This window comes from Branchiostoma floridae, chromosome 11, assembly GCF_000003815.2.
Source record: "Branchiostoma floridae strain S238N-H82 chromosome 11, Bfl_VNyyK, whole genome shotgun sequence".
NCBI lineage: Eukaryota > Metazoa > Chordata > Leptocardii > Amphioxiformes > Branchiostomatidae > Branchiostoma > Branchiostoma floridae.
This window is the reverse complement of record NC_049989.1, coordinates 19,381,557-19,394,203: the sequence shown is the minus strand read 5'-3', so window position 1 is coordinate 19,394,203 and position 12,647 is coordinate 19,381,557. Positions and strand designations below refer to the sequence as shown.

Below are 12,647 nucleotides of genomic sequence, written 5' to 3'. Positions count from 1 at the left end.
TACTGGTAATATATGCGTACTTGTGTAGAGGTACCAGAATCGTCCGATTCATTCATAACTTAATTTACTGCGTAGTCTGTAGAACACCACGAAGAATGGTTGTCTTCTCGGTGCTGAATGTGTAGTCTGCTTAACACTATAAAGAATGGTTCTCTACTTGGTGCTGAATGTGTAGTCTGCAGAACACTATAAAGAATGGTTCTCTTTTCGGTGCTGAATATGTAGTCTGCAGAACACCACAAAGAATGGTTCTATCCTTGGTGCTGAATGTGTAATCTGCAGAACATTATAAAGAATGGTTCTCTCCTTGGTGCTGAATGTGTAGTCTGCAGAACACTATAAAGAATTATTCTATACTTGGTGCTGAATGTGTAGTTTACAGAACGCTATAAAGAATGGTTCTCTTCTCGGTGCTGAATTTGTAATCTGTAGAACACTATAAAGAATGGTTCTCTCCTTAGTGCTGAATGTGTAGTCTGCAGAACACTATAAAGAATGGTTCTCTTCTCGGTGCTGAATGTGTAGTCTTCAGAACACTATAAAGAATGGTTCTCTCCTTGGTGTTGAATGTGTAGTCTGTATAACACTCTAAATAATGGTTGTCTTCTTGGTGCTGAATATGTAGTCTGCAGAACACTATAAAGAATGGTTCTCTCCTTAGTGCTGAATGTGTAGCTTACAGAACACTATAAAGAATGGTTCTCTTCTCGGTGCTGAATGTGTAGTCTGCAGAACACTACAAACAATGGTTGTCTTCTCGGTGCTGAATGTGTAGTCTGTAGAACACTATAAAGAATGGTTCTCTACTTGAAGCTGAATGTGTAGTCTGCAGAACACTATAAAGAATGGTTGTCTTCTCGGTGCTGAATGTGTAGTCTGTAGAACACTATAAAGAATGGTTCTCTACTTGATGCTGAATGTGTAGTCTGTAGAACACTATAAAGAATGGTTCTCTCCTTGAAGCTGAATGTGTAGTCTGCAGAACACTACAAACAATGGTTCTCTTCTCGGTGCTGAATGTGTAGTCTGTAGAACACTATAAAGAATGGTTCTCTCCTTGAAGCTGAATGTGTAGTCTGCAGAACACTATAAAGAATGGTTCTCTCCTTGGTGCTGAATGTGTAGTCTGCTTAACACCATAAAGAATGGTTCTCTCCTTGAAGCTGCATGTGTAGTCTGCAGAACACTACAAACAATGGTTCTCTTCTCGGTACTGAATGTGTAGTCTGCAGAACATTATAAAGAATGGTTCTCTCCTTAGTGCTGAATGTGTAGTCTGCAGAACACTATAAAGAATGGTTCTCTCCTTGGGGCTGAATGTTGATGATAATCAGTTTCCTTCAAAGTGCTTCTGTCAGCAATAGCACAATCAATTCGCTTCTTTGAAGATGTGGGAACTGATGATCATTTGCATTTAGATATTCAGAGGATTGTGTAAAATACTATGTGTCCGTTAACTTGTAGTAATCGTATGCTTTACGTAAAATTTGTATGCATTCTGTGAGTAAATCTTCTACACGCACGTCTTGTTCTTGTTGAATTCATATTTTAATCATGGTTTATTTCCATGTTTGGTGTTAGTAAACATTAGTTTGAAAACACCGTGTCTCATGTAGTGTAGACTGTGTGACATGACAGCTATTGTTCAATACAATATTGTACTACAAGGGACAAATCTTACCAACTACTTTTTCATACATTTTACAAGTCACATGGACTTGCCTAGGTTATTTCGCTCTTTCAGCCCAAACCAAGCTACACTGTAGCTTCCAGCCTAAGCTAATTGGGTATTGCTGTATGTGTATTTCAGATGAAGACCTTAGGGGCACAGCAAGTAAATTTTATGGATGACATCATTGCACACATTGATTTTAGCATGATCTCAAAATAGTTCTTTACCCTCCAACAATATATGTAGTAAACATCTGTAAGTTCTATCGTAAATTTGTACATACAGGAATGGATTACTTACTTAGTTAATGGACGCAGGATTAAAATACTTCTTGGTTGTGACACCTTGTTTTATCACTTCAATTCTTATATTGCACTTAATATTATATAAATGTGGGTTTCCTGATTTTTTGCACTCATGCACATTGGATTTGCAGGTAAATTTAGTCTGTAGACGATGTTATCCATAAAATCTACTTGCCTTGGCTTCATTTTAATCTGACGCTGAATGCTGTGACGCCTCAACTACGAAATGTACAAGTTCCCCTAACATTGGAGACAGTCCTACATAGAATGATTGACACAGTAAGCTACCCTAACCCTAAACACTACATGTATATGCCTGTCATGTTTAGTAGATTGTCATGACTTTTTATCATATCAAAGTCTGTATCACAGCATTTGATACATCATAAAATTGTGACTCATTTACAGAAACAGTAGGGTCTAAATGAAAGAATTCACATTTACATCCCAAAAATATTACTAGTCAATACACTTTCTAGTTTTACCTCATCATCATCAAGATAAGGTAAAATTGTTCACACAAGTTGAAGAATTATTGAAAAATAAATTATTCTGAAATAGTCTTCAACAAAATAAGTTTTTCGTGACTGTGATCATGATTCAAACACTGGTAAAAGACACAAAATGAACATGATTTTTGACCTGCTAAAGCTATACTGATTCAACCTTAGGTGTATAGATGACATCCTCTGGGAACCACCATGCAAAAGTGTTCTCAATATTTTTTCACAACTTCTTTGACTAAATGAAATGAATTTGGCATACTATAATAACATCAGTATCTAATTCATGCTTATTTTGTGGTTGCTTTGCACAACTTATAGCCAAAAACTTTTTTTAAACAGACAAAAATTCATGCTTATAGGGATGTCATCCATTTAATCAAATCAACATTGCCTAAAAAGTAAATAAGAAGCAGAAGACCAATATTTTTCTGACACGTTTACTAAATTAACTACCATCAATAACTAACTTGTCTAGTATGCTAGCAGTAAGGTTTCTATAGTACCTGTACTTGTAATCTACACGTTACACCAAAAAGCAGTTACTCAAGCAACTGGATATAGTTATAAGTTGTTTGAGTGAACTGCCTTTGGGTGTATTTTATTACCTGTCTAACCTCAATCAACGTATCTAAAGGTTAGTAGACAAAATGTACTAAGATTAGTAAGACTAAGAATCAGCTGAGAAGTTTAGAGAACATGAGATGCCTCAAGCATGTTAGATGGACTCACAATAGAATGCTAAAACTTAAACGTTCTACATATAGCAGCAGAGCTGTACCCATCTGGTGGAGAACAGCACAACCTGACAGCACTGTTACTAAGGACAGCAGTTTTCATGAAAGGAAAGCAACACGGCAACACCCTGGATTTCATTTGGGGCCAAAACTGCTGTTAAGGCTTAGGTTACATTTCCAAACCGGGGCCCGGTCGGGATGTTTCAAGAAATTAAAAATTAATATGTATACATAGAAATATACACATATCATGCCCATGAATCTTATTTTGAAATTCTGTGTATGTTGATGACTTTTATTTCATTCTTTTCTCTCCCGGGCCCCGGTTTGGAAATGTGACCTAAGTCTTTCAAGGACAGCAGCTGACCCCAGCATTTTCATGCAAGAAAAGCACAGCAACACCCCTACTAGTAAAGAACAGCACCGGGTCATCTTGTATTTAACTTGGGGCCAATACTTAGGATGTATTATTTTGGGTAATGCCTTTTTGTTTGTAGAGATCAGATATTTTACCCGTATGTTGCTTCTTAGTGTGACAGCAAGGGGAAATTTGCGACTATAATTTGTCCCCAACAGATACCCACTTTAGGAACAACTCTAATGCTGCCCGTCACTAGCTAGGGTACAGTCATAGTGCTATTCTCAAAGAGATGGCAAACAGAAATATTGTTGTTTTCCATACTACATGTTGCTGGGTTACAGCTCAGGTGCTATTCTTCCAAAACTAGGGTTATCAGTCCTGCTGCTGACCCTTGCAAGCAAGTCACAGCTTTGCTGCTATTCTTCCAAAACTAGGATTAGGTCCTGCTGCTGATCCTTGCGAGCAAGCCTGGAACAGCTTTGCTGCTATGCTAACCTATGATTAACAGCACGAAGGCTGTATGTGTATGATGCAGGCTAGTGGACTCAACCAGTGAAGTACAGCATAGCTTCTTCATCCTCTCAGGCCACACCAATTTAATTTCTTGGTTCACGGATTTTTTCATTAAAAATATGGAGCGAGAGGGCGAAATAAAAATAAAAATTGTAAAATGGTTGGGGTAAAGGTAACGACTAATCCAAAACATAAAGAAAAAAAGTTTTCTGCTTGAAAAAAGTACAAAAACACTATTATCGTACAGTAACAGCACCTGTACCCACACTTTAAGGAGCTTATTATATAAAGGCCAATTTGCTACACCAGAAAGTTGGTGAATGGCTTCATTAATGGTGGAAATTTGCTGAGTGGTAATTTTTATTTTTATTTATTTTTTTCAAAAAATAGGAGCGAGCGAATCCGTGAACCAAGAAATTAAATTGGTGTGGCCTCACTTAGAAATATTTGAGTGAGAGAATGAAGATTCTTGGCAGTTTTAATAGGTTTGGATACAGGTTACAGCATTGAGGCTTGTCTAATTTACAATTCTGTCACTATTTCCCTTTCTTCTTGCTGTTCTCCTTATCTTTCTTGTCTTTTTCACCTTTCTCCTCTCCCACAATAGATTTAAGAGCATCCCTGAAATTAGAAAAAAATACATTTTGGATTATGGATACTTGTAAGCTTCACCTGTTTTACAGCTGCACAATGGTGATGAATGAGGCTTTAGAATTGCTTTTAAATTTGGAACTTACCAAGAAAATTTGAATGTTTGTATGTAGTTAAAGACCAATGCAGACAAAATTATACAGGTGCAGATCTATAGATATGTCAAAGGTTACCAGGTACATGTAATAAGATACACCAAAGAGCAGTTACTCAAGCAACTGGATATGGTTTTGGAAACAGATATTTCAGACAACCATCCTATGTCTTTCACCAGTGACACTGGAGAACCTCCCCAACAAGATTTCTTCATTGTCACAAACAAATACAACGGAAGGTTGGAGTGTTTCCAAAATCATATCCAGTTGCTTGAGTTACTGCTTTTTGGCAAATCCATACATCTTTTTATTTTCTGACAGATTTTCAATTTCATGGAATGAAAGATGTACTCACTCTGTCTCCTTTATCTGTTCCTTTAGTCTCTCCTGTAAAGCAACAAAGAATGTTTAGATGAAGAACGTTTGCTCAAATCTTATTTATACTTTATGTTACTGTTAGGCCATATTGACTTAATTAACGTTAACTAAGATGTTTTCCTGTGGGGACCACAAAAATGATGAGAAAGAGAAATTGAAGTAAGGCAGTAAGTCGCCTACCATTGTCTTCCGAGACAGATGGATGCTAACCGGTACAACAGATATAATGACTTTACATGTACCTTGTAAGCAGTGCTCTGAGTGGTCTTGAGTTTGTGCTGTAGATCGTGCAGAAGGGCCCGGTACCCGACCGTGTTGTGTAGAACTCGGACGTGCTTGTCACCTGCAGACACCAGGTATTTACTTCCTAGGTCAAAGGCCACAGCCGTAACTGGTTCTGAAAAAAGAAATCAATAGAGAGTGTTTTCAGGCGATGATGTCATTGGAACACCAACATGTTTCAGCATGTTGTACTTATAGTTAGTGGCATTGTGTTAGTAATTAGGGAGCTTGGCACAGAATAGGCTCTAATCCTGATGCGCCTGAAAGCCCTAAACAGACACGACTTTCGTCACTTCAAATGAGTATCTGACTTCTGGAAGGTAAATGGTAATGAAGTAGAGGGTTGGGCTCTGTCTTTTAATACTTTGCCCTAGATACAACAAACACCTCACTGGTCCTACAACCTTAAAAAAGATTAAGGATATAGGACTACCTTTTATATTTACCTTCGAGTCATAGATATACCATCTAGATCACTTCTCAAACAACCTCTATCAAGAATGTATAAGTTTACTATAACCCCATAAAGAAAGTAACAGAGGTATACTTAGGAAGTATTGCCTTAAAACACAAAAATGTTGTGTATGCTTCAGCATGTAGTGTTTGTAGTACAAGTGGTTGGTGGCCCTGCTTCTGGAGTAAGAATAACAGCTGTGTCTGTCATTCAACATACCCAGTACATGTACACGCTATTGAAAGGAATAACAGTCCTTAGAAGGGGATGTTATGCTGTGCTCCACTGTTAACTGTGCTTGTCAAAAAGACCTAGTATATTTTGTATCTACCTGCATGAACATCTGTGAACTTCTCCTCCTCCTGCCCACTTTCTGTGGAGTATAGGCTGATGTCGTAACCCTGCGCTATGGCGAAGGAAGAACCGTTGGGCGCCATGGCAACCATACAGTGTGCCGAGCTGTGCAGGTCCCCCTTGCTCAGCAAGCTGGCCTCCTGACCCTTCTGGTACTCAACTGTACAACACAACCACATTATCGTCAATTGAGGTGAAGCATTATGCTTTCCAAAGCATAAAACAGTAGAAGCCATTAAATTGCACAACAGATTACTGCACACTTCTCTTAATTGCATGGGATCCCCAAATCCCATACAGGTGTGGTCCAGCTGGAAAACTTTGCATTGTTTCCCCCTGGATAATTGCACAAAATACACTCTGACAAATAGGGTGTGCAATTAAATGGCTTCTGCTTACTGCAGTACAACTTTGCTCACTCACTCGTCCTCCTGCACATGGTGCGTGAAGCTAACTGAATTCACTAGGGACCTCCACCATCCTCTGTTTGTCGCTGCAAGCTGCGCCTGGTGGAGGGTGATGTTTATGGTGATGCAGATCTCGAGTCACGACTTTGCTATAGCTTCAATTCTTACCAAGCACGTTGCTTCATTTTACCACTACTCTTCAGAAGAAGTGTGTTGGCTTCTTTTACACACAGAGGTTTGATGCTTGAGCTGGGCTGTCTTATACATGTCACCAGCCGAAATTAAAAAGGAACATGTCCAAGCCGGGGTTGACCCCGAGGTCATCGACTTTGTTTGGAGCAGAAGAGGAAGAAGAAACAAAGCAAAAGAAATATTTTCCTTCCATGAAGGTAAAACACAAATGTAACAAGATCCAAGCATTATTTTAAGTAAGAGAAAATAATAACATCTAAACATGTCCTTACTGTTGGTGTCCCAGAGCCTCCAAGTCCCATCCTTAGACACAGACACCATGCGGCTGGAGTCCACATTGAAGTCAAACGAGTACACCCCTGAGGAGTGGCCTTTCAGCTCAAAAGCTCGGGAGACTTGATTGAACTCCCCTCCCTTGGTAAAGCTTACCTCCCAGACCTTAACATCTGGGGTGAACCCTGTAGGGACAACAGATTATCATTAGATATAAATACTATGAAATTGCTTTTTGGCGTTTGTAATTTTTGTTCAACGCAAGCAAATTGCTAATACCTCAAATTTTCGGTCGCACATCTGTCAACCTTTTCAGGAGTGGTGATTCAATTACTCTGAGCACATGACTTTAGGGACACATGACTCGAGTAATGAATTGACGGCTTTGCAACCGAAAAGTTGAGGTAAGTAATTTGCTTGAGTTGAACGAAAGGTACAAACTACAAAATGGATCGTATCAACACAGATGAGCTATCAAGCTACTAGTGATACAATGAAGTTACTATGAAAGTGCACTGAAGTCAGAACTATAGTCAATCCGTTACTTTTTCTCATTTCACCCATGGCCGGGTGCAAAAATGGGTACCATTTTGATCATGATGTCGTAACAGGCAGTGGAAGGAGAGGGATGGGCTGTGCCTCAAACCCACTGACCCTAAAACCTAAAGTAAAAAAATACTATGGGCCTACATTTGCATCACAGACACTTAGCTCCAATACAGAAAATGTATTTACCTGAGCAGCCGATAAACCTGCCACAGGGGGACACAGCTGCATGGTAGTTCTCCATCTGATGAGTGTCGATGGTGGCCAGAACTTCACCTAGATTGGACAGGAACAAGTTAAATGAGTATGGACATTAGATATCCAGGTTAACAATATCTTAAGACAAAATAACAGTTCTACTTGCAGAAGCAGCCCTTCCAGTATTCAGGCCCCTAGAAGCTTCATGGCTAACATCTCTAAGTCAGAAAAATTGGGAACATCCTAGTTCTGTTGATTCATGCTTATGTGATGACATGGACTGATTACTGTCAGCCTGAGAACTGTCTGTTAACCATGGTGTTGGAGGCTGTGATGATGACTGGAATCCATAACTTAACAGAGAATCATGAGCTCCTATTGAATGGATTTTCCATACCTATTAAAGATCAAAGCTTCTATCGGTAGTTCTGGGAATGTTTTCCTTGAGTTCGGGGTAAACAGCCACAAACTCTATGAGAGGAGACCAAAAAAGGCCCTCACAGCAAGAGATTGTGTCACACAGGTCAGGTATGACTGTACCGCTTTTTTAACTTCATCATGCAAGCTGCCACAGAAATGGCAAATGGATTCATTTACAAATGGCTGACTCCAAGTAGGCTCTGTAGGTGTGCATCAGACTCACCAGGATCTGCCCATGTACAGAGGATGGGCAGCAGGGAAAACACATAAACAAGAACTAGTCAGCATCTCACTGAACATATCAATCATGATGGTATATTACACTCTTAATGTAATATATATAAGAATCCTGGCTAAATTCTTTGACATAGACCAGAAGTCTTTTAGGTATATCCTAATATGAACAACCATATATGTATATAAAACAAACTACGTGTAACTTGTAAGCATCTCATTTTTTATGTGACCCAGCAACCCAGACTGACTCTGCTTTCATGCAGCCTAGCTACATGACCCATGACCCCTAGGTTAGAACATACTGTAGCTACATGACCCCATACCTTCAAGTTTGGACATACTGCACATCATACATGACCCCTGACCTCAACATTTGGACATACTGTGACTTAGCTACATGACCCCTGACCCCCAGGTTAGGAAATACTGTAGGCTAGCTACATCATACATGACCCCTGACCTCCAGGTTTGGTGTTCCAGACATAGATGCTTGTGTCAGCAAATGCCGTCATCATGAACTTCCCGTTGGAAGAGATCCCAAGTCCAACGATGTCTTTGATGCTTTTCTGAATAAGAGGAGAAATATATTTAAGTCAGTAAGACTAAGCAGAAAAAACTTAATACATGTACTTAATGTACATGTCATGTACTTAATGTACATGTATATCTAACTTGTCTCTATGTATATGAAAATTATATCTACATTGTATATCACCATGCTTGCCATGAAAGTTGATCTGTTTTGGTAAATGAAGACTAAACTCTCAGTAACCAACACTAAGAAGCCTTGTGACTTACCCAAATTCTTGGCTGATAGAATGGACCAGTCTACTGCTACTTCTGAATGTGACGTCAGAGACACAGCAATTGGTTGCAAGTGCCAGATAACCTGTATCGCCCCCTGTCTCTGTTCAATGCCCGACACAAGGCAACACAGGTTATTCACCTCTTACAACCCACTGCTGCAGTCACAAGGCTCTAACACCATGTCTCAGAAGTAGTACTAGATAGGTCCATTCCACAAACAAGGCTTGGACCCATCCCAAAAATTTAGGTAAGTAATTCTTCTATGTGTTGGTCATATAAAGATTCATTAATCATATCACTATCTATATTTCGTCTTTCCTCCACTGTTCCTCTCCCTTACCTGTGGAAAGTCCTGTTCCAGTGCTGACACATGAATTCCTGTTCCTTCATCTTTTCTGCCAATGCGGAAGACTCTGATGGTGTTCCCATTGTAAAGTGCAACAATGAAGGCCCTGATGGAATAATAACAGTCTAAGTTAAACATTTAAAATCTAAAAATAGGAATATGTCATATATGAATGTACTCAACTGTGTAATCAACTGTGTATATCTCCCTCTCAATTACCACTAAATTCCATCTTTATCTACAGTCACTTCCCTCTTTTAAAAAACGTGTAGACAAATTTACCAATACACAATAGTTTATAAACAAGGATACATGAACATTTTGTCCTTCTTTAAACATGCATATTCATGGTCAACTTGAAGGCAATTACGAGAGTTCTGTGTATCTGTCTATAGCGAATGTTCTAAAACAAAACGTACCTCATATCCTACATAACTATTACAAAAACGTAGACAATGAAGAAGGGTTAACTCACAGTACAGCCCACAATGCTGAGTTTAAAGTGTCTCGACAGTTTTTACCACATTACCTGTTATCAGGGCTGAACTTGACCGAGGTGGCATGGTCCAACTCCACATTCACCTGGACACTCCTGTGGACACAAAGAACAGTTCACTTACTGCTTCATTCCATCCCTCTATCATTAGACTCTACCACAGTTACTTTGATTTCTCCTTGGGTCAATTGCTACTGATTGGTTAATTTCCTTTAGTTACAAACCATCTGGGTGGTAGATTCTGGTAAATGATTCTATTGGACACTGGCAGGAAATTCAAAGTTCAACAATTAAAGCTGAGTCATGATCGTGGCTCCTCATGTTGGAACGTGAAGCCATGATCATGGCTCTTCGTGCTGAGAGCCTATTCCTGAAGTGTCTTTGTTTTTCGTACGTATAAGTTTGTACAGTTTGTACCTTTTTTAGATGCTTGTTTCCAAGCAGACAATTGGAGGCAAATTTGTTACGCTTCCCTAGCTGTCTCTTTCTATGGTAAACTGCCACCATAACTGAGACACCCAGCTGGGAAAACCTAATAATTTTGTCTACCATTGAACATCTGTAAAAAAAAATGAACACAGTCACTTACTTGTGCTCTTTGTCCTTCCAGTCTTTCAGACTCCAGATGCGTACAGTCCTGTCTGTGGAGCATACAAGTGGCAGTGAGAGTGCGTAGGAAAATCTGTACACATGTACGTGATTACCAGGGAAACAAGGCGTCCTCAGTCATAGGGTGTCCTCTTTTTTTTTTACTAGTGTAAGGCATTCCTAGATGTCCAAACCCCTTCCTAGTTAGAAGCCTGCTGAGTTGGGTTGGATAACAGTCTTAAACCCAATGGTTGATATTGTGTATCATACAAACCTGCTTGGTCTAGCCTGGGTTTGCTTCAGCTAACGTTACCTGTCTGAGGAACTTTACAATATATTAAAATCTTTTGGTGTCAGAGAGGTCACAAACTGGTATCAGAGAGTTAAAAAACTGTGACCACAAATCACCTAGTGGCATTCCTGGTCAATCAGAATTCATGCTTGTCCGACTCAGAGGATCTGCTCCCCAGTGTGAGGGCGTCTAATGCGTCGAATGCATAATACATTTTGTACTATAAAGCATGTCCAGATGACGCCATGACGTATGCCGGGCTAAAAGCCTGGTACCCTGGCTACAATTTATTACATATTAGTACAAACCTTCTGCACATGTTGCCAGGTACTTGGCGTTATTGCTGAAGTCGAGTCCCATGACCCTGCCGCTGTGACCCTTCAGGGATGTGGACAGCAGGGTGTGGGAGAAGGTGTGGGTGCCTGGTCGCTGTTTGGGGGCCGGCTTCGGCTTGGCTTTCCTGGGCTGTTTCTTCACTTTGCTGTTCTTCTCCTCTGCTTGAAAAGAGGAAAATTGGTGAACAAATTTACATCTTGACATGATACATTCTGAATCTGAAAAGATCAATTGCTATATGACTACCAGTTGGTGTAAAACACCAGCTTTGATTGAAGGCATTATGGCACTATAGCACCAAAACCATTTATGTCTAATTAGACTTAGAGTTAGAGCAAAAGCTCCTTGGTTAGAGTAAAGAAAAAGGTAAAGCAATCATCTTCAATTAAACTTAAGTGAAGAACAAGTAGTGAGTGGTAGTGCTGCTTTGCTACAGCTCAAGTTTTTGTTAAGCATACCACGTCATCCACCTTTTTTCATGTACTAGTACTTCAATTTTGTGGGTGTGTAGTGTGTCTGTGCAAGTAGGTTAAAAATCAACCTCCTTGCTCTTTATGCTTGAGGCTTATGCCTGAAGCTCCCTTACATGGGGCCGATGGCCCCTGCGGAGGAAAACAACATTATACATCACAAGTAAAATACGAACTTTCCTTAGGGAGTTGCCTATGCTACCTGCTGAGTACACTGATGCCCTTTGCCCTACACCCGGACGTACGTAACCGTTACCAGTACCAGCCGGCAGCCCCCTCCCCCATCCCTTTCTCCAGCCCTGCACCACTCCCCCTCCGAGCTTACCTGTTTTCTCTTCCTCCTGCTGCCCCTTACCCTGTCCTACCCCGCACAGCAGCACCAGTAGCAGCACTACGGCCCCCACCGCCGCGGTAACGGCCAAAGCAGGCAGACCGGCGCTCTCTTCTGCCACGTTGTCCGCCATGTTTCGCGAGGGGCTAGATGCAGATTTTTCGTATGTCGTAGGCAGCCTATCTTGATTTTTCACAAGCCGTCTTATTCAAGTAATTCGCAGTGATACAGCCAAATTTTGTGTAAAAGTCTTACTCTACTCGAGTTTAATGCGATTTTGTGTCCGTTTTTTGACCTGAATTTAGCGTAAAGCATTGTCGGGAACCCCAATACAAGCCCTCCTTCATGTTCCCTTTACTGGACTAGTCGACTAATCAATGGGGAGGTAGCATTAGAATAGCAA

At 40.2% G+C, this 12,647-nt stretch overlaps 1 protein-coding gene across 2 annotated transcripts; it reads right to left on the bottom strand.

The window, feature by feature from the left end:
* Positions 1-4,498: 4,498 nt before the first annotated feature.
* Positions 4,499-12,572, bottom strand: LOC118425815 (transducin beta-like protein 2). 2 transcript variants are annotated; one of them, XM_035834912.1, is made up of 12 exons: positions 12,239-12,572; positions 11,416-11,604; positions 10,817-10,868; positions 10,261-10,323; positions 9,726-9,837; positions 9,039-9,144; positions 7,913-7,999; positions 7,177-7,362; positions 6,283-6,465; positions 5,458-5,612; positions 5,193-5,224; positions 4,499-4,712 (listed from the first exon to the last, which is right to left on the bottom strand). In XM_035834912.1, exons 1-12 carry the CDS (start codon positions 12,375-12,377, stop codon positions 4,628-4,630), a joined length of 1,389 nt encoding a protein of 462 aa, XP_035690805.1. In that variant the 5' UTR covers positions 12,378-12,572; the 3' UTR covers positions 4,499-4,627. The 2 variants fall into 2 exon arrangements, with proteins under 2 accessions (XP_035690805.1, XP_035690806.1); XM_035834913.1 differs by having other exon boundaries at positions 4,502-4,712; positions 11,416-11,601; positions 12,239-12,568.
* Between the last annotated feature and the right edge of the window lie 75 nt (positions 12,573-12,647).

Coding starts and splice junctions, on each gene's coding strand:
- LOC118425815 (XM_035834912.1), bottom strand. CDS start 12,377: ATGGCGGACAACGTGGCAGAAGAGAGCGCCGGTCTGCCTGCTTTGGCC. Junction 10,869..11,415: donor CCTGGCAACATGTGCAGAAG/GTTTGTACTAAT, acceptor TATGCTCCACAG/ACAGGACTGTACGCATCTGG. Junction 10,324..10,816: donor TGGAAGGACAAAGAGCACAA/GTAAGTGACTGT, acceptor TTGTGTCCACAG/GAGTGTCCAGGTGAATGTGG.